This window comes from Leptonychotes weddellii, chromosome 5 (assembly GCF_054177405.1).
Source record: "Leptonychotes weddellii isolate Sample4059 chromosome 5, ASM5417740v2, whole genome shotgun sequence".
Classification (NCBI taxonomy): Eukaryota; Metazoa; Chordata; class Mammalia; order Carnivora; family Phocidae; genus Leptonychotes; species Leptonychotes weddellii.
Window position 1 is genome coordinate 27,284,768 of NC_138373.1, and position 26,999 is coordinate 27,311,766.

Below are 26,999 nucleotides of genomic sequence, written 5' to 3' on the forward strand. Positions count from 1 at the left end.
TTTTAAGATTTTATTTATTTATTTGAGAGCGAGAGCGAGAGAGAGAGAATGAGAGAGAGAACACGAGAGGGGGTAGGGTCAGAGGGAGAAGCAGACTCCCTGCTGAGCAGGAGCCCGATGCGGGTCTCGATCCCGGGACTCCAGGATCATGACCTGAGCCGAAGGCAGTCGCTTAACCAACTGAGCCACCCAGGCGCCCTGACCAGCCCTATCCTAAGGCAGGGACCCTGCCCTGGTCGCCTTATTAGCATAAAATCAGGTGTGATTGAAAGGGGCTTGTTTTGAATAACGGAAGGCACTCACTCCGGTCACTCAGGAAATTCCCAGACTTTTGGAGCTAATTGCCAGGAACTGGGGAGAGAGACCAGATCTAGTTCTTATTCTACCACAGGCTGTCTGAAACTCCTACCTGGGTGCACAGATAATGGATTATGTACATTAAGAGATATTATTTGGGGAGTTTTGTTTGGTGGTTACCGTAAGAAGCGCCCTCTCCATATGGAAGAATAATCAGTCTAGACACCGGGGTTAGCAAACTACAACCCTGGGGCCAAATCCAGCCCATTTTAGTTCAATGGGAACATACCACACTGTTTACAGATTATCTGTGGCGGTTTTGGCAGAACAAGGTCTGTGTAGCCTAAAATATGTACCATCTGGCCCTTGACACAAGAAGGTCACTGACCCCAGTCTAAGACTGAAAGATGCTGGCATGCCCCAAGAGTTGAAAATACCCCCAGGACGGTCTGTCTTGAGAGAACAGGCTCGGCGTGGGTTGCTGTATTCGTTGCCGTGACAGATAACCACAAACGTGGCGGCTTCAAACAATACAAATCTATTCTCTCACAATTTTGGAAGCTGCAACACAAGTCCACAGTCAAGGTGCCGTGCTCCCTCGGGTGGAGACTCTAGGGTCCTTGGCTCGTGGCTGCAAGACTTCAGTCTCTGCCTGCATCGTCACGTGGCCTTTATCCCTCCCTGTCTTTCTGTGTATCCCCTCCTCTTCTTGTAAGGACATCAGTCTTTGAGTTGAGGGAGCCCCCCTGGATCTTCCAGGACGATCCCATCTTGAGATCATTCGTGACACCTGCAAAGACCCTGGTCCTAAGGACGGTCAGAACCAGAGTTCCTGTGGGCTTAGGACGGCCGACCTATCTTTTTGGTGGCCACCATCCACAACTGTGACAGAGGGTGACACGCTCTGTATCTGTTTTTGTCCTCCAGGTGCATAGCGGGTTGCTGCTTCATCCCCTTCTGTGTGGATGCCCTGCAGGACGTGGACCACTACTGTCCCAACTGCAAAGCTCTCCTGGGCACCTACAAGCGCTTGTAGGACTCGGCCCGACCTGCAGGGCGCCGCATGCTGCCGGAAGCGCTCTCCGCCTCTCACCCCGTCCCGCCCCTGGTGTGTGTGTGGGGGGGGGTCCCACCTCGGTAGCCGCATCTCTCCAGGGGCTTCACCTTCGTGTCTTCTTTTGGGGGAAAAAATATCGCAAAAGTAACACACCTCCTCCAGAACCCCAGAGATTGCTGCTTGGAGGTGTGCACAGGACATGCAAAGACATTCACCTCGAGTGCTGGTTCCCGCCTACCATGTCGCCAAGTCACCCACCTGACTGTTGCCCCATCGGAATATCTTCTGGCGATTGGCCATCGGCTGGCTTCACTTCTTGCCTCCGTAGGCCTTTCTGGGGAGAGGTCTCAAGCTGAGAAGCCACAGGTTGCCTTATTTTTCGAGACTGTTCTGGCCCGAATACGGCCGACCCCGCCTTTAGTGCCTGCGTCCGTCCACCTGTTCCCATTTCTCGTGACAAAAATCTTTGCCTCGTCGGCGAAGGGCTTGGCTCTCAGAGCCTGTCACTGTGGGCTTTTCATTAGCACACAAATTCACTTTACTTTTTTCATTCCTTTTTTAAGTGCCAGGGGGAGCTATTCCCACCCACGAGGTCCTACATGTGAGCTGGAGATGCAGGGCTGGCTCTTACCGCGGACCTGCCCCCCGGCCCCCAACCCCATTCTCGGCACCAGATCCTCAGCCCCTTCCGGGGAAGGGCTTTTTTTCTTCTAGGGGAATTGTTTGTCTTAACAACTGTTTTTTCTGACCTCCTTTTCGTCTTCATTTTGAAATACAGAACCATTTTTCTTAACCATATGATTGCTACCACTTACTATTGATCAATGCATTCTTTTTTTTTTTTTTTTTGGTCCTTAACAGAAAAAGCAATGGATAATCTTATCCTTTTATCCACTGCCTCTACTTGGGTTTAGTGCGGTTCTTAAAAACATCTGTAATGGGACTCTTCAAGGGGGACCTCTTTGGGAAACCCAGTGGTGTGTTTAGAGAGACAGAGGAATGCACAGGGTGAGCACATCTGGGTACCATGGTGCTGGAGAGCTTGGGGACCTGACGCCTCAAAGGAATCTAAATTCTGATTTTATTTTTCAGAAATAGAATTTGTTGTAGGACATCAGAAGACATGATTTCTAGGACTCAATCAACAAGCCAGAGTTCTCGGTTAGCGCTGCGTCATCTCCGAAATCAAGATAAAGCTGGGCTCGACTTCCTCGAGAGTCCCCGTTTTGATAATAAATAGGCACAGGGAATGCATGTGAATAATAATATGTAGAAATCAAGCCTAGACCTGGAACGAAAATCTGTATATTGGCCAAAAATTATAGCTGTAACCAGTGATCCAGCTTATTCATTCGATGTTTTGAAAGTTCCAGTAATTATTTTTGCAACAAATACGGATACTACATAGTACTTTGGTGTTATCTGCTTTTGAAAAAATAAAGTCTTTGGTTCACTCAGTGAACTATTTATCAGTTCTTACGGTGTGAAGAAAGGTCTTGTGTTGCGTTTCCAGCCACTGATACAAAGAACCTTTATTTGTTCCATGATGGTAGAAAACCCTTCATGATAAAAACGTCAGACTCGCTGAATATCCCTCCACGTCAAGATGACCGATGGTGAGTTGGGTGGATGGCTAGCGAGTCCGATTTGGACGCTAGGCTGTTGGAGCTCACTAGGCATTATCTATGGCATAAGGCATAGCTTTCAAGTTTTAATAAAATGCACAGAAGAAAGCTGTCCTCATTCATTCTCCAAACAAAACATGCTTTGTTAGTTGATCGGGGCAGTTGTGAGATGCGAGAAGGGGGGCATTGTTAACTCTGCCGGGAATATGAATGTCATCCACCCTTCTCCTACCTGGTGATAAAGCTTCATTCCGGAAGGCACAGGACAATCATGTCCTCTTGGTGTGGCCGACGTTGTCGTTTAAACTCTTAACTTCAACAGTCCTGAAAAAATTGCCGCTCACCCGATCTTGAGCGTGTGTTTTCCTTTCGTTTGACAAAATGAGGGCTGTGCATATTTAGCGGTTTTGCTCAGATGGGGGTATATAAATTGTCTCAAGCTGTTATTAATTACATATGCAGAGTCTACAAAACAAGAGCCCTATTTCAAGGACCATAAAACATACACTCTGTGGGACTAAAAATAATGTCAGATGCCTGGAGTAGGAAGCCTCCATCTGTCATTCCCTTGTATTGTGCGGAGGGTGGGCTTACTCATATATGGTTACAAATTAAAAGGCTCTTTTGTTTGGCCTCTGGCATCGGGGACGTCAGAGTTAAGTTTGTTAACACGGAATCACATTCAATTGATGGAAGAGCCCTATATCTGCTTAGACCTCAAAGTAGGATTCTGCCAATTTCAAGCCCCCGATGGCCGTCTGTCTTAACCTGCTGTTAGTCCGTCTAGGAGAGGTGGGTTTCTGCAAAAGTGCGGGATGTGTGTCTTGTTAACAAAAAGCATTCAGTTAGTTATAGCTTCTATTTAAGCCAACTAGAAGCACATGACTGGTTCCTGGCTGACCACAGCGCTACCCATGAAAATGTTTTCTCTAGGACAGTCGGCTTCCCAGTTGCTACTGTGAGCACTTCTGTTGGGCACTGAGCTATTCATAAATGTGGCTTCATACACTCACACAGCTTGGCCTCGCTTTTCTCCCCAGCAACAGCCTCTCATGTTCAGGATGTTAAAATCCTTCTCTGATATTCTGGGCTCAAAGATCTCTATTAGGAGTAAATGGAGACGTTGGAATTTTACTTCCAAAATTCTGATTTCCATTTTGGATCCTATTAAAGTTATCTCCTGCATTTATGACTCAAATGTTTACAATGAACCGTCTGTTTTTCATAGGTGCATGGGAGAATTGTAAGTAGATCCAGCAAGGCGATGAAAGAGAGAAACCAGGAGGGGTTTTTTTTGTTTGTTTTTTGTTTTTTTTCCCCAGTCTTAAGAATTTGAAAGAAACAAGATTCTAAGGCTCAGATTAAAACACACACACAACAAACACACACACACACACACAAAACCCCAGTTCACAGCCAAGGATACCAGCTAGCACATTTAACCGTTTTATGACTAATCTCAGTATTAGGAAAATGTTCACGCATTTAAGTACGTTTATTTCCCTTTTAAAGAAGCTATTTGAGATCAGTTTTAGGTTCACAGCAGATCTGAGTAGGAAGTACAGAGATTTCCCAGGCATCCCCTGTTCCCCACATATGCACAGCCTCCCCCCACTAGAGGGGACATTTGTTACGACTGATGAACTTGCACAGACCCATTAACACCCAAAGTCCATAGTTTCCATCAGGGTTCATTCACTCCTGGTGGCGTACCTTCTGTGGGTTTGGACAAAGGTGTGATGACATGTGTCTACCATTAAAGTATCCTCCAGACTAGTTTCACTGCTCTGCACTCTGTCTGTCCATCCCTCCCTCCCCCTTAGCCCCTGGCAACCACTAATCCTTTTACTGTCTCCACAGTCTGGCTTTTTCCAGAATGTTCCAGAGTTGGAATCATCCAGGATGCAGCCTCTTCAGATTGGCACCCTTCCCTTGGCATTACACACGTAAGGTTCCTCCCTGTCTCCTCATGGCTCGAGAGCTCATCTGTTTTGGGTGCTGAATAGTGTTCCGTGGTGTGGACGTGCCACACGTTCGAGTGGGTCTAAAGCTCTCATGCTGCCACATCTCCCAAGCGCTCGTGCACCGTTTCCCAATTAGGCAGCATCAGCCTCGCGGTGCGTGCAGCGAGCGTGACGGGGCAACGCAGAGCACAGTGTTGTTTGTGAACCTGCGTGTGTATAGTCGTGCATGTGTGTAGGGATCACAGTGCAAAGTGAGTGCTAGGGGCGACCTCTGGGAGCCTCCGATCTGCCACCTCTGGTCTTCGTGTTATCCCTGATTGACTCCTGCCTGGTCGTACAGCTGGGGTACCAAACACCGCTCTGCCTGGGAAGACTGAGCAGTGGGCCCCGCACGGCCCTGCCAACAGGTCTGGGGGCTTCTGTTTTTTAAGCTAAAATTCACCTGCCACGAAAGTGTCGCATGCCGTGTCGTTGGGAATGTTCGAGGTCTGTGCAACCCTCACCCCTGCCAAATTCTGCACATTTTCATCGCCCCCCCCCCCCCGCATAAAATTGCACCCCCGTGAAGCAGTCATGCCTCTTCGCCTCCTCCCCGGGCACCTGGCGGCCTCCCCTGTGCCTTCTGTTTCTCTGGATTTACCTAGTTTGCGTATTTCATGTAAATGCGGTCCTCTGATCTGTGGCCTTTCGTGTCCAGCTACTTTCATGCAACCTGTTTTTGTTTTTGAGGTTCATCCATGTTGTGGCAGGTCTCAGTGCTTCCTCCCTTTTAGCGGCTGGAAAGTATCCCTCAGTGTGGACACACCACTCCACAGTTTGTTTGGGCTGTTATGAACAGCGGAAGCTGCCGTTCACGTTGGCTTGCGGGTTTTCGCGTGGACGTCTGTTTTCGGTTTTCCTGAGTATCTACCTGTGAGTGGAATTGCTGAGCCATACGACAATTCGGTTTAACTTTTGAAGAACCTCCCCGCTGCTTCTTTTTATTTTATTTTTTTAAAGATTTTATTTATTTATTTGACAGAGAGAGACACATCGAGAGAAGGAACACAAGCAGGGGGAGTGGGAGAGGGAGAAGCAGGCTCCCCGTGGAGCAGGGAGCCCGACGCGGGGCTCGATCCCAGGACCCCGGGATCATGGCCTGAGCCGAAGGCAGACGCTTAACGACTGAGCCCCCCAGGCGCCCCTCCCTGCTGCTTCTTAAACACGTGTTTCCTATTGCAAAGCCACCTCTAGCAAGTGATCCCCTTTGCGAACTGAGCTGGCATGGAGAACTTGGTCATCTCCCGCAACAAGAGCCATTTGGAGCAGCCTGGTGGCCACAGAGCTGGGTTTGGAGCAACCTGCCCCCCAGGCTGGCCCGCCTCGATTCCTGGGCTGATATGAACCCTCTTCAATCCTTCTGGGGCTCTTACTGAGCCTGAAAAGTGAGGAGGGGTGGGTGCCGCATCTCAGCCCTCTGTGTGGACCCTCTTTTGGGAAGGTGCTACAGACTCCAAAATAGAGTCCTCAGGTGCAAACTTATTTACCTGTATGACCGGCTTGGGGTACAGCAGTGAAGGGGGACACTGTCCCCTCCCTTGTGGCATTGACAATAGAAGGGGAGAGAGAGACAGCAAATAAACCTAACATTACAAACTGTTACAAGCCAGGAGGGAGAAGGGTGGGGAGACAGGGCTGGGCAGTGATGGCATGTGTGGGGAAGGGCGCCTCATCCTCTAGGGGAGCAAGTCATTCTGGTGTTTTCTCCTTGGTAGGAGGCAGCTTATGGCAGAGGAGTCTGAAAGTTTGTTTGCTGCTCTGTGCGACTTAATTTGCTGTTTCTCCCTCTCTGGGTGGAATCACCGGATTCCTCCCATTTTCTTTGGAAGAGCAGCCGTCCTTGAAACCTAATCCTTTCCTCTAGCTCTTGTCTCCTGATTTCCTGTTGATAAGCAGGAAGTGCAGGGCTGGCTTCCAGTAAGTGGTAGATTCTGGTGGGGTGTGGCTCTGCCCACCTGCCTCTGGTTGGTGGAAGTGGGACATCTGCCCGCAGGGCTGCATAGTTCTCCTAGGTGTCTGCCCCTGACGGTGGGGACCCCCTCCTGAAGCCGTGTCACCCAAGCAGACTTTGCCGTCCCCGGTAAGGACACCATGGGAACGTCCAGTGGGGATGTTTCTGTCGCTTTGTTCCCAAGGTGTCCCAGGCTGAGAGAGGAGGAGAGGGCATAGATGGTAAGAACACACACAGCATCTTAGGAGAGTTCTAGAAACTCTATTTTACATTTCTTGTTCATGTTTGAAATTAAAGTGGTAGAAAAAAAATCCTCATCATGAGGCTGGTGGGGAGGTTGTGCGTTGGGATCTCGCCTTTCTGCACATTCTCAAACCCGAAGCTGTTAGCACAGCAGTGACCTCCTGCATGTGTGTGTGTGTGTGTGTGCACGCACACACACGTGTGTGTGATCATGGCATGTTTGTCAGTTGGCATCTGGACCATGGAATTACAGGATTCTTTCCCCATATCACTGAGAGCCTTTCTTTGTGGTTGCACTGGTTAACTTTCCCCTGCTTTATTGCTTTTTAAAATTAATTAATTTTTTAACTTTTTAAAAGATTTTAAAAAGGGGCGCCTGGGTGGCTCAGTCATTAAGCGTCTGCCTTTGGCTCAGGTCATGATCCCAGGGTCCTGGGATCGAGCCCCAACATCGGGCTCCCTGCTCAGCAGGAAGCCTGCTTCTCCCTCTCCCACTCCCCCTGCTTGTGTTCCCTCTCTCGCTGTGTCTCTCTCTGTCAAATAAATAAAATCTTTAAAAAATAAATAAATAAAAAATAAAAGATTTTATTTATTTGAGAGAGAGAGAGAGAGAGTGAGCACAGGGGGAGGAGAAGAGGGAGAGGGACAAGCAGACTCCTCTCTGAGCGAGGAGCTCAACGACGCGGGGCTCGATCTCACGACCCTGAGATCATGACCTGGGCCAAAACCAAGAGTCGGACGCTTAACTGACTGAGCCACCCAGGCACCCCAAAATACACTTTTGAATATATTTTTATGGAGGGAGGAGCCCAGGGATGTCTGCATGGGGCTCCCATGTGCCGCCAAGTTGCAGAGCCTGGTCTGGAGTTTGGTTTTCATTTCAAAGCTCTATCATTGATGTGACGGACTCGACTGTGCCTCTTTCCTTCAAGGAGTGCTTCCTGGACGTGTAGCATGGTCCAGGGACACAGCAGCAGACAGAGACGCAGGCTCCTTGCTCTTATTTATTTATGTGAGAGAGAGAGAGAGTGAGTGTGAGCGTGCTCATGAGCATGGGGAGGGGCAGAGTCAGAGGGAGAAGCAGACTCCCCACTGAGCAGGGATCCTGATGCAGGGACTTGATCCCAGGACCCTGGAATCATGACCTGAGCTGAAGGCAGACGCTTAACGACTGAGCCACCCAGGTGCCCTGCTCCTGGGATTTTAAACAAGAACGTTATCATTTTAGGATTGCCTTGCATGTTATAAGGTTATCTTGTGTACTAACGCTTCTTTGCATATTGTCTTCACCAATCCTGCCAAGAATGCTTCCAGATGGAAAGGAAAAACTTCATCCCCATTTTACAGATAGAGTAATGGAGGCACAGACCAAGTGATTTACCAGGGACCACTGAACAATCCATAACAGAGAGACTTCTGGTCCTGAAATTCACCTCATGCTTGCCAAACTACAGATCCCTGGGCCTTTTGCCTGGAGATTCAGATTCAGAAGGCCCGGGAGGGGTGCAGGAGTATGGATTTTTTAAAAAACCATGGGTGGTTTCTGGGGCGCCTGGGTGGTTCAGTTGGTTAAGCATCCGACTCTTGATTTTGGCTCAGGTCATGATCTCAGGCTCGTGAGATAGAGCCCCGTGTTGGGCTCCTCACTCAGTGGGGAATCTGCTTGCAATTCTCTCTCTACCTCTGCCCCTCTCCCAGCTCGCTCGCTCACTCAAATAAATAAACAAATAAAATCTTTAAAAAAAAAAAAAGCATGCGTGGTTCCTAACGACAACTGAGTTTGGGACATACTGCAACGTGGGATCAGATCAGGTGAGGAACTGAGGACAGACACTCTTGGAAGCCTGGTCCAGATCATCCCTTGTTGGGGGGCGGGGGGCTGTCCCGTGCACTGAAGGGGGCGGGGCAGCATCCGTGACCTCCACTCATCAGATGCCCACAGCACATGCCCCAGTTGTGATAACCAAAAATGCCTCTAGACATTGCTAAATGTCCCTCAGGGGACAAAACCACCCGTTGACCCCGGTGCTAAGTACCTGGACCAAAGCACCATCTCCTCTGTTTGGGAGTTGGTGTGTTTCTCATTGACCCAAGCATGTCGTTTTAAAATATGCGCATTTCCGTAAAAAGGCACTGATAAATGCTACGACGCGGATGAAGCTTGAAAACACGATGGCCGGTGAAAGAGTGAGGCACAAAGCCCACGGTGGTAGGACTCCGTCTGCACGAGCTCTCCAGAGTAGATAAATGCACAGAGACAAAGCAGCTTGCTGGCTGCCCACGTCTGGAGAGAGCGGGCTGTGGCTGCCTTGCGGGTACGGGGTCTCCTCTGGGATGGATGAAAAGGTCTTGAACTAGACAGAAGCCGTGGTCGTGCAACACTGTGAATGGATTAAATGCCACTGAATTGTTCACTTGAAAATGCTTCGTTGTAGGCCAGGTGAGTTTTACCCTCATGCAAAATGCGCCCACATGTGTGATTTACTGTGACAGCCGGTAAAATGGGGCCAGAGTGAATTGTACGTACAGGGTAAATCAGAAGGGATATCTCGGGGCACCTGGGTGGCTCAGTCGGTTAAGCGTGTTCGGCTCTTGATTTCAGCTCAGGTCGTGATCTTAGGGTTGTGGGATCGAGCCCCATGGTGGGTTCTGCACTCAGCAGGGGGTGTGTTTGTCCCTCTCCCTCTGCTCTTCCCCCTGCTCACTCTCTTTCTCTCATAAATAAATAAATAAATAAATAAATAAAATCTTAAAAAAAGGGCTATCTAAATGAGGTTGTAACCATTAACGAGAATAGTAAGAGTATAACATGTAATTAAATAATATTGGTAAAGCAAAGGGTAGAATTTGAGGGCAGGTCCTCCGTACTACCGTCTTTGGAACCAGGACAGTGCAGGGGAAGGGGGCAGTCCAGGCTTGCTGACCTTCAGAAGGAAAAAGAACTGAAAGCAGCAGTTCCATCAAGAACTGTGCCTGAGTCACCTACAGCCTGCATTGTAGTTGGGGCAAGTCATTTAAACTTCCCTGGGCCAAGTTCCTCTCCTCTCGAAAAAGAGGCAGGCTGATCCTCCTGGCTCTAAAAGTCTGTGCTGGGGAATAGGCGGGTCCAGGGGAAGGCTATGGAACATTCCAGAAAGTGCAGGTACATGCCAGGACATGCTGGAATATGGCAGGGGCCGGCTCTCTTGGCCTATCAGGGTCAAGCTAGGGAACTTCTCAAGACACATGCTCAGCACCAAGCAGTCAGTCTCAATTAGGACCAGGCAGTGTTCAGCTTAGATGAGCAGGAGCAGAAGAGCCAAGCAGGTGAGACTCAGCCACAAGAACTGACCGCCTGGGTCTCCTTTCCACCACCTGCTGCCAGGTGTGAGTGGCCGCCTTCCTCCCCCGCCTGCAAAGCCATCATGAGAGCGTCTCTCTGGCATTCACGGACCTCAGGCGAGGTGTTTCTTCCTCAGGTCGTGATTAACGGAGCCCATTCCCTGGAAGCAGGAATGAATACACGCTTGGATGTGGGTTCTGGTCCTCATAGGAGCTCATTGATTACCTTGCAGGCCTCAGCAACCGGTGGTGAGGTGGCTGGTGAGTGTCTGAGTGGGGAAAAGTGGGGGAGAAGGGGCTGGGAGAGGCAGGCTTCTGAACCCAGAAGTGTTCAGACTCCCCTGTGGAATCTCCTCTGTTGACAGCCGCGGACAAAGGGTTTCAGGGTCAGAGCTTTATTGCGGGGAGGGGGCAATAGCTTTATTTTATGGAGATAGAATCCACCCATTTTAAGTGTACGATCTATGGGGTTTTTGGGGGTATATTCATTCATAGAATTTTGCAACTATCACCATAATCAATTTTACAACATTTTCATCACCCCAAAAACAGACCCCGTACCTTACAGTTGCCAACCCCCAATCTCTCCCCAAACCCCCACCAGCCCTAAGCCCCTACTAATCTACTTCATCTCTATGGGTTTGCTCCTTCTGGGTATTTCATACAGTTTGTGGTTTTCTGTGTCTGGCTTTTTTTTTTTTTTTTCACTTAGCATAATGTCTCCGAGTTTCATCCATGTTGTAGCAGGTGTCAGGAAGGCTTCTGCTGTGCGGATCGACCACATTTTGTTTCTCCATCAATGGCAACCTTTTGCTACGAAATTCATGGTTGTGAAATGGCTACTTGCTGTATCCGCCGTTCAAAAAAGAATCAGCTGTGTGCTATTTGTTAGTAAAATGATGGCTTGTTAGACAGTTTTACTCTGTGTTCTTTGAAGATTTTTCTTTTTTTTTTATTATTATTATTGTGGCAAACCAAGGTAGGAACTTTCGAGGATGAACGGGGTTGCTGTTGATGGTTGTACGAGGCGGCAGGTGTGAGTGGGGGCGGTCCTGGGCAAACTGGCAGTATGGATGCCCCGCTCCTGGACCAGGTGCGGGCAGGGAACTATCTTGCTCCAGCAGACCCTCGATAAGGATGCTGAGGAGGCCAGCCCCTGCTGAAGACCCTGTGTGTGATTTCTCAGGCTGACTGCAGGGCTCACTGCTTCCCACTCTTTCCCCATCTCCCTCCAACTCAGGGTCCATAAAACAACCACAGCCTTTTGTTTGGGAATCTCCCAATGGCGAGAAGACTCCCCACGTCCGGGCTGATCCACCTGAACCTCAGTGGGCGCCCCATTCCCCGGGGGCGGGGGTGGGGGGAGAGGAACAGGAGGGCGTCCCACTTACCCCATCACATTGAGTGATTGAAGGGTTAAGGGGTCATTTTAGGCTGGTTGCTTTAACCCGATGCTCCACACCTGAGAGCCGCGGGAATGGGTCCTTGGTCTTCGATTTGTGAAACGGAGCCTATATTGAGAGGCCTGCAGCTGGTGTGTGAAATGAACAGTAGGCAGGACAAGCCGACCCGCTGAAAGAGGAGGGGCCAGCCACCCACGCGGGTTCCGTGGGCAGGTGGTTCCCTACGCATCAGAGACCCCACCTCGGGGAAGTGAAACCTACAGGGTCATTTTCATTGAAGATGTAGTTTCAATACACCCGCACAAAGGAAGTAGCGTCGCAAGATTTATTATGGAAAGAAATGGGGTGGGGCCCCAGTGAGTCGGGGGACGGCAGTCCTCTGCTCCAGGTTATGAGGGAGCAGGGGATGGAGAGCAGGGTAGTCTGCACCTGTGACAAGGCGGTAGAGTGGAGGACCCTGACTTTTCAAGTGCTCAACTCTAAGTGGTTATCGTAAAAGGTGCCCCCCCACCCCCCGCCCAGGGAACGCAGGGTGGGAACTTGGGGCGGGAATCCTAAGCTGGGGTTCTCATCTTAAATGTGCAGATACTGCGTGTGAGCTGGGTTGTCCTTGGTCTCATGCCTGCATAGCAACTCAGAAGAGCTGATTTCTCATCACAACTGACCCTGCAATGAGGGATACAGAGGGAAGGATGGTCTTTGCCCTTGACATTATTACACTGTTGTTTAGAGTTTTGCATCCCTGGTGCTTACCTGCCTTCCCTCTTTCCTGTAAAACATCCAAATGCCTTTTGTGGTTTTTTTCCCTCATTCTTCACTAGCTGCCAGTATTACATGCAGACTTCTTGGCCTTTCACTCATAAACAGTTAAAAGTTCTTAAATGTTCCCAATAATGTCTTTTAGAATATTTTTTAAAGTTTATCTTTTAATCTCTGCACCCAACATGGGGCTCAAACCCACGGCCCCAAGATCAAGAGTCGCATGCTCTTTCAACTGAGCCAGCCAGGCGCCCCCATAAACAGTTAAATTTTTTTTAAAAGATTTTATTTATTTATTTGACAGAGAGAGTGCAAGCAGGGGGAGGGGCAGGGAGAGGGAGAGGCAGGCTCCCTGCTGAGTAGAGAGCCCAGTGCGGGGCTTGATTCCTCAGATCCTGGGATTATGACCTGAGCCAAAGGCAGATGCTTAACCGACTGAGCCACCCAGGCGCCCCAAACAGTTAATTTTTGAATAAGCATTCTATGCCTCATAGCAAAATTGAAATGGTGCAGTAAGAATGGACTCTTCCTCACACCTCTGGCTCCCCAACCCAGTCCCCCCCAGTCCCCTCCCCCAGACAAAACCACGGTTACCAGTTCCTGGCAGGTTCCTGCCCGCAGTGTTCTACACATTAACAAGCAAACACATTTATTTTCTCTCTTGCTTCGATCTTTTAACACAGGATGATGGCTTAAAACCTGTAGCACTCTGCATCTTGCTTTCTTGATGGTGGAAATATGGGGAGCACGGTGGTCACTGATGTCCACACAAAGTCCCCTGGAATCTTGATGTTACAGTACAAGGCTAGAGGGATTTTGCAGATAGGATAAGGTTGACAGACCTTCAAATAGAGAGACTATCCTGGATTATCTGGGTGTGCCCAATGTGTTGAGGTGAGTATGGCCCCCTAAATATGTTCACATTCTGATCCCTAGACCCTGTGAATGTTACTTATATGACAAAAGGGACTTTGCAGATGATGAATGTAAGGACCTTGAGTTGGGGGAGATTATCTTGGATAATCTTTAAGATGGGGACAGGAACCATAAGCCAATGAGTGTAGGAAACCTCCAGAAGCTGGAAAAGGCAAGAAAATGGGTTCTCTCCACTCAGCTTCCAGAAGAAATCAGCCCTGCCAACACCTTGATTTTAGCCCAGTGAGATCCACCTTAGACTTCTTTTTTTTTTTTTTTAAGATTTTTAAGTGATCTCTACACCCAACATGGGGCTCGAACTCAGAACCCTGAGATCAAGAGTTGCATGTTCTGCTGACTGAGTCAGCCAGGCACCCCTGAGTCTCTTTTAGCTGGATGAAGATCTATTGATGTGTTGTTTTCTGTGAACAGGGTGATCATATATATACCTGGTTCATTTATTGAATAATCTTTCTCTCCAACTGTTCGTGATGCTATTTTTATCACATGGTAACTCCTGTGTGTACTTTTTTTTTTTCCTGGTCCCTCTGTTCTCCACTTGAACACAATATGGAGCCAGAACACACTAGACCAATAATTTCCAACGCTTTTATTATGCCAATGAATAAAGAAATCCAGAGAGGTCATGTGACTTTTCTAAGCTCACACTAACTGTGCAAGTAAAGAGATGAGCTAGCGTTCCCCACCCCACCCCAGCTTTTCCAAACTCACTAGTCAACAGGGAGCAGGCTTTATTTCAAAGATAAAAGATATGGCAAAAAATAGAAATCATATGATGCCAGCTCTGAGATTATAATGAAATTAAACTGGAGACTAATAATAGATAGCAGGGAAATCCCAAAATACTTGGAGATTAAACAATACACTTCTACATAACATATGGGGCAAAGAAGAAATCTCCAGAGAAACTAAAAAGTATTTCAAACTAAATGAAAATGACAGCACAACTTAACCAAAATTTGTGGGACTCAGCAAAAGCAGTGCTTACAGGGAAATTTATAGCATTGAATGCACACATTAGATAAGCAGAAAGATCTACAATCAGTTATCTAAGTTTCCACCTTAGGAAACTAGAAAAAGAAGAGCAAATCAAAGAAAGCAGAAGAAATCTAAAAATTAGAGCAGAAACCAATGAAATTGAAAAAGTATATCAGAGTCCACAAAACCAAAAGCTGGTTCTTTGAAAAGATAAATAAAATTTACAAGCCTAGAGCCAGGTTAACTAAGAAAAAGAGAGAAAGGATACGAATTATTAATATCAGAAATGAAAGAGAATGCATCACCATAGATCCTGTGGACATTAAAAGAATAGTAAAGGAATATTAGTCACTCTAAACCCACAAATTTGATAACCTAGACGAAATGGGCCAATTCCTTGAAATGTACAATCTGCCAATACTCATATAAGAAGGAAGAGACGATTTGAATAGGCCTGTATCTATTAAGGGAATCAATAATTAACCAATCATTAATTAACCTTCAAATCAGTAATTAATCTTCCAAAACAAAGCAGCCCAGATGGGTTTGCTGGTGAACTGAACTCTACCAAACATTTAAGGAAGAAATGGTACCAGTTCTCTATAATCTTTTTCAAAAGATAGAAGCAGAGGGAATACTTCCTAACTCTGTGAGGCCAGCATTAATCCATTACTGAAGTCAGACAAACACAGAAACAAAACAAAAAACCCAAACAAAAAACAAACCACAGACCAGTATCTTTCATGAACATAGATGCAAAAATCCTCAACAAAATATTAGCAAATTGAATCCAACAATGTATAAAAGGAATTATACACCACGACCAAGTGGGATTTATCCCAAGTATACAAGGTTGGCTCAACATTTGAAAATCAATTAATGTTATCCATCACATCACACAGACTAAAGAAGAAAAATCACATGATTATTATCAGTAGATGCAGGAAAAGCATTTGACAAAATCCAATACCCATTCATGACAAAAACTCTCAGTCAACCAGAAATAGAAGGGAAATTCCTCAACTTGTTAAAGAATATCAAAAAATCTGCAGTTAACATCACACTTAATAGTGAGAATCTAGAAGCTTTCCCACTGAGATCAGAAATCAGGGAGGGATGTTCCCTCTCACCACTCCTTTTCAACATTGTTCTGGAAGTTCTAGCTAATGCAATAGGACAAGAAAAGGTAATATAAGATATACAGATTGGAAAGGAAGAAATAAAATTGTTTTTCTTCCCAGATGACCTGACCATCTATGTATAAAATCTGAAAGAATCAACTAAAAGACTGTTAGAACTATTAAGCTATTATAGTAAAGTTTCAGGATACAAGGTTCATATACAAAAGTCAATTGCCTTCCTATCTATTAGCAACAAGCAAGTGGAATTTGGAAATAAAAATACCATTTCTAGTGGTATCTCCCAAATGAAAACCTAGGTATAAACCTAACAAAATATGTGTAAGATATATACGAGGAAAACTATAAAACTCTGCTGAAAGAAATAGAACTAAATATATATGCAAAAGACCCTAACAGACACCTTATAAAGATCTATGGATGGCAAATAAGTGCATGAAAAGATACTCTATATTATATGTCATCTGGGAAATGCAAATTAAAATAATGAATTTTACTTTATGCCTATTTATACCTATTTGAATGGCTAAGATCTGAAACACTGACAACATCAAATGCTAGTGAGGATGTGGAGCAACAGGAACTCTCATACGTTGCCAGTGGGAATGTAAAATGCTGCAGCCACTTTCAAAGACAATTGGTGGTTTCTTAGAAAACTAATTATACTCTTACCATGTGACCCAGCAATCATGCTCTTCACTGTTTGCACAGAGGAGTTAAGAACTTATGTTCACACAAGGGCGCCAGGCTGGTCAGTCGGTAGAACATGTGACTCTTGATCTTGGGGTCGTGAGTTCAACCCCCACGTTGAGCATAGAGCCTACTTAAAAAAACAAAGAAACTTATGTGCACACAAAGCTCTGAACACAGATGTTTATAGCAGCATTATCCATAATTGCCCAAACTTGGAAGCAACCAGGGTGTCCTTCAGTAGGTGGATGGATAAATAAACATGGTACATCCAGGCAATGAAATATTACTCCGTTCTAAAGAGAAATGACCTATCCAGCCATGAAAAGATGGGAGGAAATTTAAATGCATATTCCTGAGTAAAAGAAGCCAACGTGAGAAGGCTACATGCGATGTGTATGTACGTGCTATGTATATGACATTCTGGAAAAGACAAAAGTATGGAGACAATAAAGAGGTCAGTGATTTCCAGCGACTGGGAGAGGGAAGAATGAATAGGTGACTTGCGGAGGATTTTTATGGCAGTGAAATACTTTGTATGCTACTATGGTGGGAGATATAGATCATTATACATGTGTCCAAACCCACAGAATGTACAGCCCCAAGAGTGAGCCCTAAGGCAAAGTATGAACTTTGGATGGTAACAATGTGTCAATGTAGGTTCTTCAATTGCATCAAATGTGCCACTGTGCTGGGGTCATTTGATAACAGGGGAGGCTCTGCATGTGTGGGGACAGGGGGTATATGGGAAATATCTATGCCTTCCTCTCAATTTTGCTATGAATCTAAAACTGCTCTAAAAAATGAGGTCTTAAAAAATATGGCCGGTGTGGTTCATTAAGGACAAGATCTTTTGTGAAATGCTCTACCCAAGTAAGAAGAGCTCATTGCGCCCCCTACTGGTTAGTTCTCTAGAATGGGATATCTCTTGCCCTACCTATGCAAAATAATGCCATCTTTTGATGGATTAACATGGAGGCTTGTTAATTTTCATAAGTCTGACTTGGGTGCAATAGGCCTTAATTTATCCTCTGCCTTAATTCAGAACTGGGAGCTCAATCCCCAGTTATTGGCAAGCCCAGCCCTGCCATCTTTTTTCAAGGAGGAAGCTGGACTTAATTTTGGTGGGAGCATGAGGGGCTGGGAAGGCTTGTCTAGGAGGGTCTTTCTTCAAATCAAGTCCTTGAGTCCTGGTGCTCTGTCCAGCAGGTTCATCAGCTTTTTGTCCAGTAATGATAGAAACATGGAGAAGTGGGATCAGAGATGCAGGGAGCCTTACTCTGGCCAGCTCCGGTAGAATAGGGTGATGGCACATTCAGCTAGTCATCAGAATGGTCTGGAGGGAGTCATCCCCACCCACGCCCCCACCGTGGTTCTGATTTTCCAGGCCTAGAATGTGCTGTGTTGACTGGGAACCACCATGTGAAACATGGCAGGGTTTTCTCTCAAATTCCTGACCGTGAACAGGGGAGGATTCTAGGACTGTGGACAGAGAGACCAGAGTCTCCTGGAGAAGATGCAACAAGTGATAACCATTGAGCTAAGCTGCAGAGTTGAGGGAGAGGAGACTCTGGAGCCAGGGGGAGTCCAGCTGTGTGACTTGGGACAAATGACTTAACCTCTCTGTGCCCCACTTCCTTGTCTGTACCCTAGGATATTAGTTGCACCTCACTGGTGGTTTTTGGTGGTGGGGTGAGGGGGAGGTTTGACTGAATGAGTTAATATTCAGTGAGGGCTTTGCCCCGTGCCTGATACGATTTTTTTAAATTGAGATTTATTTGACACACAACAATGTATAAGTTGGAGGTACACAACGTCTTGACTTGATATTTATATTGCAACATGATTACCATTGTAGCATTAGCTAACACCACTGTGGTGTCCCATAGCCATCATTTCTTCTAGTATGGGGGGCAACTCAGATCTAATCTCTTAGCAAGTTTAATGTTTATAATCCAGTTTTCTGGTCTGTGATCACTGTACTGTGTATTAGGTCTCTAGGACTCTCTTATCTACTGGTTGCAAGTATACAATTTTCTAATAGCATTATTATCTGTTGTTTTGTTTTGTTTTGTTTTTGAGGTTTCAAGGCAATCTCTCCTTCGTAAACTCCCAGTGATCCTCTGACATAAAAACCATTCCTTTCTCAGAAGTAAGGCTCTCCTCGGTATGCTTCACATCTACGTGTGCATCCCATTTCCCCACTGGGATTTTAGCTCCTATGGGCCTGCCCGTTCGATGTATTTTCTTCTTTTCTTTATAGCATTTGGCACCACCCAGAACATGTTGTGGGCCTCCAGGCAGCTGTAAGGGGACTTTTCAACCTTCAGCCCTACAGGTTGGGGGCCAGTGAACATGTTTGAGCCGGCAAAATTCCTGGTTTCAAAATAGGAGAAGAAAGTGGACCAAGTATAAGAGTATAATGGATGGTTTCCCGAAAACATCATGTGTCAACCAGTCAACTGTGTCTCAGTTTAACTCTAAGAAAGTAACATTGAATGTACACTTCACTGTCCATCAGGGGATGAATGAATAAACAATCTGTGGTTTATCCGTCCTGTGGAATAGTACGCAGCCACAAAAAGGAGGGAAACGTGGACAGCCTGCTACATGGCACGTGAGCCTGGAAAACAGGACACTTGGTGAAGGAGACCAGTCACTAAAGGCCACATAGCAAATGATTCCATTCCTGTGAAATGTCCACAGTAGGCAAATCCATGGAGACTGAACGCAGATCAGTGGTAATCAGGGACTGAGGTGGCAGGGAATGAGGAGGCTCCTGGTGATGGGGTTTCCTTTCGTGGTGATGAAAACGTTCTAAAATTGTGTATGGTGATGGTTGCACGACTCTGGTTGGGCCGAAAACCACTGGGTTGTGCACTTTCAATGGGAGAATTGTTGGATCTGTATTATATCGTAATAAAGTGGTTTATAAAAAGCAGATTTATTGTGGGAGGTAGGTGCCAATGAAGAGGTGCTGGGCCCGCAGGGCTGAAGGAGGTGGTGGCCCAGGAGGTTGGCTGCCTGGAGCCTAAAACCAAAGGTGCGGGTGGAGGTCAGTTTGAGCTGAGGAAGAGGAGGTGGGGTCTGGGAAAGGCCACAGAGCACAGCTGAGCAGACCTCCCCCCCCCCTTTTTTTTTTTAAAGATTTTATTTATTTATTCATGAGAGACAGAGCGAGAGAGAGAGGCAGAGGGAGAAGCAGGTTCCCAAGGAGCAGGGAGCCCGATGCGGGACTCGATCACAGGACCCTGAGATCATGACCTGAGCCGAAGGCAGATGGCTTAACCATCTGAGCCACCCAGGCGCCCTTTTAAGATTTTATTTATCTAGCAGAGAGAGAGCAGAAGCAGGGGGAGCAGCAGAGGGAGAGGGAGAAGCAGGCTTCCTGCTGAGCAGGGAGCCCGATGCGAGGCTCGATCCCAGGACTCTGGGATCATGACCTGACCCGAAGGCAGACGCTTAACGACTGAGTCACCCAGGCGCCCCTCCCCCCTCTTCTTAACTGCTGGTCCTAATGTGTCAAGGAGGGAGGCCTTGGGCCTGAGCTCTGAGAGACCCTGCAGCTGTCCTGTTTGGTGACAAGCCATGGCTAAGGCCTGGCTTCGCCTACCCAGAGCAGTGGGACAGACAAGCCCGACCTAACGGTGATGATGGTTTCACGACATTGTGAATGCACTCAGTGCCACCAAAGTACCATTTAAAAATGGATAAAATGGTAAATTTGATTAGACCCCGTTAAAAGAAAAAGAAATCAAACCATGGCCATGTTTGCCTTCTGCCCCGAGAGCTCCATTTACAAGGCTTTCTTTCCTCTATACTGAAAAGGGATTTTCCCCCTCATTGGTCAGAAGCCCCCCCACCCCTCCTCCTGGGTAGAGTGCTAAGAACTTTATCGGACGCTTCTGATTGGCTGGATCTTTGCTCTGGAAGCCCCCTCCTCCCCCTCCCCATCAGCCCTGGGAATGGAGAGTTGATCCAGGCTGAGCCCGCCTCTTTGGGAAAGAAAATTCCTTTCAGGGTGCTCTGTGCCATCAGAGCGGCTGATGGTGTGGGGCTCCCTTGGGCTGGTGGTGATGCTGGTGCCCATGGGGCTCCTCGGTCTGGTCCTGCTCTGGGCTCTGGTGGCAGTGACTTCGGGGAGTAAGTAAAGCTGGCGTGGTGCTGGTTCTCTCTGGGGCGGAGCTGGGCCAGTAGCTCATCCACCTGGGACAGTATTTTAGCAGCTAGATGCCTGTTCACCTGTTCCTCTGCCTCCCTTGGTTTGGCCTTTCATGGGGAAAAGGAGAGCGAGCTTACGGGTGGATCCCTCATTTCTTGCTCCTGTCTTCCACCAACATCCTCTGAAACCCGAGACCAGATCTGTAACCCCGAGCGATGAAACGCTGACCTTGGACTCTTGAGCCCGTGTGCGGGGATGCTTAGCTGTCTGCCGGGGTGTATGAGGTGGTGAGCTTGAAGATACTAAGTAGCTCTCTGATGCAGGGTAACTGGGTGAAATGAGCTTTCATGTGTTGTCTGTTTACTGCAGAAGGGTCTAGGGCAGCTCTATCCAGTAAAACAGAATGGGGGCCAATGTGTAATTTGAAAGTTTCTAGCAGCCATGTTTAAAAAATGTTAAAAAGGAACGGGTGACATTAATTTTAAGAATATATTTTACTGGACCCAGTATAGCCAAAATCTCATTAGAAAATGTAATCAATGTAAAAAAGTATTAATGAGATTTATTTTCCGTTCTCTGAGATCCAGTGTGTATTTTATACTGGGAGTGTATTTCAATTTTTTTAAGATTTTATTTTTAAGTCATCTCTACACCCAATGTGGGGCTCGAACTTACAACCCCGAGAGCAGGAGTCGTGCACGCTACCAAGTGAGCCAGCCGGGTGCCCCCATATTCCAGTTTGGATACTAAATTTTCATTGCAAATACTCAATGTGTGTTTCGATTTCCTAAGATTTAGAGTTGAAAAAGGAGTTTTGTATACTAAGTTGTTCTAAACGTACTTAAGTTTTCCAGTGGCTGACTTTAGTATCGGTTTTTAATTTAAAATTAAATGAATAACAAAAAAATTATGTTAATAAATTACAAAATGAAAAGCTCCTCCATAACACCAGCCACATTTCAGATGCCCGATAGCCACACGTGGCTGGCATCTGTCTATTGCCCTGGATGGTGCAGGTCAGATTACAGCTGTTTTCGTTTTTTGGGTTTTTTGGCTACATTTTTAGCACTTACTTGCCTGGTGCACAGTAAGTACTCAGTAAATCTGTGCTGGATAAATGAATCAACAGGGACCAGAACTGACATCTGAGAAAGCTGAAATGAGTCCTGATTTCATTTCTAGGCTGTAGAGATAACCTCAATTTCAGTCCCTTTCAGATCTCTCCCTAGAAATGAATAGGATCCTATGGGAAGATTTCTTACCTCCCAAGACTCCGTGTCCCCCCCCCTTTGTTGATCTTTTGAGTATGATTATTGAATCATTTTGAAACTTATTTTTAATTTAAATATTTTTTTTAAGTGCTTGAGAAGTGGAAGGGAATAAGACTCAGTTTGAGCACTAATGTTCTTTGCACACATCTTGTTTCTGGAGCTCATGGTGGATGGGGGCTTGTGGGCTCGGCTGCTTTGCAGAGTAGCTGGTGGGTAAAGCAGGTTGTTGGATGAGCAAGCAAGCAGAATGCTGGATCTGTGCCCAATCTGGAGTTTAATTATTATGCATAAATTAATGATTATACTTAAACAAGTTTAATTTGGTGCCCAGAGTACATATTGTCAAAGAGTTGGAGGAAAATTGGGAGGGAAAATCCATTGAGTTAAATGTCTTTGAAATGTAGTTTTATCCATCGATACTCTACTTGAATGCAAAGAGCATTTTGTTAGATGAGACACAACATTTGGGAGGTGGGAACATCCTACCATGTTCTTTTGTTGCAAAGGGTCTATACAAAATGGTGTAAAATGCACTTTCCCCTGTTTGGGGGAAGTGCTTTGTCTTTCAAGGGATTAAACAGGCTGGCATGGGTAATGGTTAGCATTTGGGGCACAGTGGGGTGGTTTTTTTTTTTTTTAAGATTTTATTTATTTACTTGACAGAGAGAGACACAGCAAGAGAGGGAACACAAGCAGGGGGAGTGAGAGAGGAAGAAACAGGCTTCCCACGGAGCAGGGAGCCTGATTTGGGGCTCGATCCCAGGACCCTGGGATCCTGACCTGAGCCAAAGGCAGGTCGACTTAATGACTTAACGACTGAGCCACCCAGGCGCCCCTGGTGGGGTGGTTTTGAGGATAGAAATGGTATTACTGAAAAGCCGTTGTATGAAAATGGCTGCAGATGGATGGCTACCTGGCTGAGGCTGTCCCAGGAGGGCCAATGATGGCCAGAAATATGCAGGCAAGTGGCTGAAAGAAAGGATAAATGAGAATGACAGAAGGTGGAAGTGGGAAGGCCTCAGGCTGGGATGGGCGGAGGGAGAGCTGCTGGGGAGGGGGGCTGGGAGGTTCCCTGCAAAGGGACCTCAGTGGCCCAAGGTAGGGGCTAAGGAGGTCTAAGGAGGTCGGGAGCCCAGGCTGTTCATGCTGTGGTTGTCTTCTGCAGCTGAGAAGGTGGTGGGGGTGGGGATGAGGTGTCCTGAGACCCACCAGGGAGCAGCGCTAGGGTCCAGCATTCACTGCTGCAGCCCCTTGGTCTGGCTTTGTTGGTTCGTAGTGGTCAGGGAGGGCCCTACTGGGGCGAGACCTGAAGGAGCCGGGGGTGTGAAGAGCAGAAGGAAGAGTGTTCGGGCAGGAGGGAACAGCATGTGCAGAGGCCTTGAGCTGAAGAAGAGCCATTGTGGCTGGAGGGTGAGGGCAGGATGAGATGTGGCCAGAGGGCAGAGTAAGGCCAGCTCTCGTGGTCGGGATGTCCTTATGAGTGCATGTGGCTCGGGAGTGGTGGGCAGGAGACTGAGGAGCTATTAAACCAGGAGTGATGGGATCAGGTTTAGGTTTTTAAGATGACTCTAGCTGTGGACGATGAATTGTGGACATGGGGGAATAGTTAGGAGGCTACTTCCATCATCTAGGCAAGAGAAGGTGTGGCTTTGTCTAGAGTGATGGCCAGGGAGATGGAGACACACAGAAGGAGGGAGGGAGGAGAGGAGGGAGGCAGGGATGAAGAGATGGAGAGAGAGATGGAGGGGAGGGGAGGGGAGGGAAAGATGGAGAGATGGAGGGAGGGATGGAGAGATGGAGGGAGGGAGGGAGACCTGCATTTGTCGATGGAATTGGCAGAGCGTGCTGATGTACTGGATTTGGGGTGGCAATAAGGGAAAGGAGTAGAAGTACAGATGACTCCCAGGTCACCAGCTTAAGCAATCGGGACAGTGGTGTGGGCAAGCAAGATGGGGAAGAGCAGGTTGGGTAAGGGCTGGGGAGGTCACTCCCAGCCCTATGGGAGACAGGAGAGCTGGCGTTCTCTCTTATCCCCTTGAACCCTTAACCGTCCCATTCACAAGTAGGTCAGTAGCCCATGGGTTGGGGCTCTCCTCCCTCTGGCCTTGCGCTCGTTCCATCTGATCTGTGATTTCAGAAATTCCAGATTCGCTGGTGAGACAGGCGGCCTCCTGCATGATGGCGTGCACAGGTGAGTAAGTCTCCCAGGAGACCTTATCACACCTCTGGTGACCAGGAGACAGGATGGGGTGGGGGTGGTTGTGGGAACAAGGCTGACCAGCTGCTGGGTGTGATTCAGGACAGCCTCGGAGGGCATGTCCCCGTTCCCAGGGGAGGCCGGTTGGGCGGAGCGAGGCCAGTTCTGGAAAAGCCATCTGGTCATCAGCAGTTAGAGAAGCAAACAACACACCCAAGGTAAAGCGCCCAAGGGCTTTGGCCTCATACCTTGTGGTCCCCAGGTGGAATAAACATCTGTGCTGGGTGATTCTATTTGCATTTTGAGGTGGAGTAGATGAAAGAACCTCAGGGCAAATTCTTTGGAGGGAGAGAAGCATCCTGGGAGTGAAAGGCGTGGCTCTGTTTGAGCACATGAACATGTTAATTCACTTTCAAGCCCCAGAGAAGGGTGGGGTGTCACAGTTTTGCAATCTGTCCCCTGGCCTAAATAGAGGGTTAGAAAAGTACAGAGCTGTCTGCTCCCTAAATCAGCCCTTTCCGCCACCTCAGTGCTCCTGAGTCCTGTCAGCTTGACAGTTCTGCCCCCATAAGGGATCAGGGCAACACCTTCCTCGCACACGCTATAGTCCTCAAGGTGAGGAGTCAGACTTCCAAGGTTGGCATCCCAGCTGTGTGACCTTGGGTGAGTTAGTTAACCTCTCTGGGCCTCCGTTTCTACCTCTGTAAAATGGGGAAACTAAGAGCACCCACCTCAAAGTTGGGTAAGAGGCCTAAATGGGTTCACGTAAGTGTAGATCATTAGTTCTGAACCAGGATGATGGTACCTCTCAGGGATATTTTGCAATGTCTAGAGATAGTTTTGGTTATGGCAACTGGGTGTCCCATCAAGTGGGTAGAGGCCAAAGATGACATATAAAGCTCTTAGAAGGGGGCCTTAGCATCTGAGAACACCGGTTGACGTTTACTAAGCACTAACTGTTAATATTGTAATTTTCTCCTTGACCCTCATAGGAGTGTGTAGCCCCCCAGCCTTCCCCTGCACCAGGAGCAGGCAGCTCATGGCCCAGATGGAGGGAGGGAGGTGGGAACAGGATGTCCAAATAGTCTCCATGCAGTTGGGTCCCAGAGGGTGATGGGTTGTCAAGGTGACACTGTGCCCTCTGTCTGCTCTCCAGGGTCAGCTGATCCCCACCTCCCTGTGGGCACCAGATACACCTATCACTTTTCTACCAACACCAGTACTGGCCTGCAGGGAGACTCAGTGGAAGGAAGTGGCCTTGGCCTCCAAGGCTTGGCCATCGTTGATGTGCTTGGCCCGTGCCAGATGGCCTTATGGGTGAGTGTCTTTGGGTAACAGAGAGGTCACAGTGATGCTGGGGAAGGCCCAGGGGAAGCCACAGACCCCCAGCTTTGCAATAGAGAGGAGATTTCTGAGGAATCTCAAAAATCAACAAGTCAGGACTCCAGGGGGTGACATGGGCACATGGCGCCATTTTGGTTGTAGGAGGTGCCCAGTGGGGGAATAGCAGTGTTTAAAAAAAAAAGAGTAAGGGTATTCCTTGGAATAAGTAGAGCCATGGAATGGGGACAAGCTGTGTCTTTGGTAGGAATGAGGGTCAAAGCTCGGGAACCTGCAGGTCCCAGGAGTGAACAAAGCCAAACCAAGTCAAGAGCCTTGTAGACAAATGAACACACTGGAGTGGATATCCAAGGCCTGGATGGGGCCCCCAGGCCTGCCCTGGGCAACTTTATACTGGACACTGGACCTTGCTGTGCCTGGGTCCATGGCTCGGGTTAAAGGCAAATGGTAAGGTGGCGTGGGGTGGTATTTATTCTGGGTTCAGTTGAGGCAGAATTATGAGCTAGACTTGGTGGTCATAGATTTCCTTTTATCAAGATTTTCCCCAGAGTTCCCTTGTGTTCTTGCAAGTGGAAGTGCCTGCCTATTCTTTCCTGTCTCCTTCCTGATGATTCTCCTCTGTTTCCTGGACAGACCCTTCCACCCTGCATAAATGGCCTCTTGGTTTCACTGGAGTCTTCCCTCATGCTTAAGAAGCATTTTTTTTTTCTTTCAAAAGATTGTATTTATTTATTTGACAGAGAGAGACACAGCGAAAGAGGGAACACAAGCAGGGGGAGTGGGAGAGGGAGAAGCAGGCTTCCCGCGGAGCAGGGAGCCCGAAGTGGGGCTCGATCCCAGGACCCTGGGATCATGACCTGAGCCGAAGGCAGACGCCCAACGACTGAGCCACCCAGGCGCCCCATTAAGAAGCATTTTTGAACTGGCTGGAGTGCTTGCTGACAAGAGTTTCTAAAAAAAAAAAAATTTTTTTTTTTTAATGTTTCATGTAGATCACAGGATGGGGTCTTTTACGGGGTGGCTCTGAGCTGCCTCCGAATTCTTTATTTTTTAAAGATTTTATTTATGAGAGAGAGCAAGCAAGAGAGCACACAAGTGGGGAGGGGAGAGGGACAGACTCCCCTCTGAGCAGGGAGTCCGATGTGGGGCTGGATCCCAGGACCCTGAGATCATGAACTGAGCCGAAGGCAGACGCTTAACCGACTGAGCCACCCGGGCACCCCTGCCTCTGAATTCTTAAACCATCCAAAATGTCTGTTTGGCTCAGACCTGCCTCTTCGGTGGAGTCTTTGTCTGCTCATGTCCATCAAAATACCAGCAGCATTTGTTTTTTTTCTACAGGGCTAGTTTTTTTTTTTTTTAAGATTTTATTTATTTATCAGAGAGAGAGAGACAGGCAGAGGGAGAAGCAGGCGCCCCACCGAGCAAGGCGCCCAATGTGGGACTCGATCCCAGGACCCTAGGATCATGACCTGAGCCGAAGGCAGACGCCCAACCGACTGAGCCACCCAGGCGTCCCTCTACAGGGCTAGTTTTCACAAAGCAAATGGTGTGTTGCTGCTGACTCATTCAGTTGCTTTATTTTTAGCATTAAAAAAAAAAATTGATGGAACCCTGGCTGACTCA

The 26,999-nt window shown here is 47.6% G+C and overlaps 2 protein-coding genes across 3 annotated transcripts in view; both read left to right on the forward strand.

Annotated features, from left to right (window-relative positions):
* LITAF (lipopolysaccharide induced TNF factor) overlaps positions 1-2,829 on the forward strand; it is an 8,643-nt gene extending 5,814 nt beyond the window's left edge. The window contains exons 3-4 of one of the 2 annotated variants that reach the window (XR_014145352.1): positions 1,225-1,405; positions 2,447-2,829. Coding sequence is in view for 1 of the 2 variants with exons in the window: in XM_081820019.1 (XP_081676145.1) it covers positions 1,225-1,333 (109 nt within the window). In the remaining variant the exon portion in view is untranslated. Of the gene's footprint in view, positions 1-1,224 lie in introns of both variants that reach the window. The other variant, XM_081820019.1, reaches the window with a different exon arrangement.
* Positions 2,830-2,983: 154 nt separating this feature from the next.
* APOLTP (apolipoprotein lipid transfer particle homolog) overlaps positions 2,984-26,999 on the forward strand; it is a 137,885-nt gene continuing 113,869 nt past the window's right edge. The window contains exons 1-3 of the mRNA XM_081818880.1: positions 2,984-20,545; positions 23,973-24,026; positions 25,189-25,349. Coding sequence (XP_081675006.1) covers positions 20,449-20,545; positions 23,973-24,026; positions 25,189-25,349 — 312 coding nt within the window. The 5' untranslated portion in view covers positions 2,984-20,448. The remainder of the gene's footprint in view (positions 20,546-23,972; positions 24,027-25,188; positions 25,350-26,999) is intronic.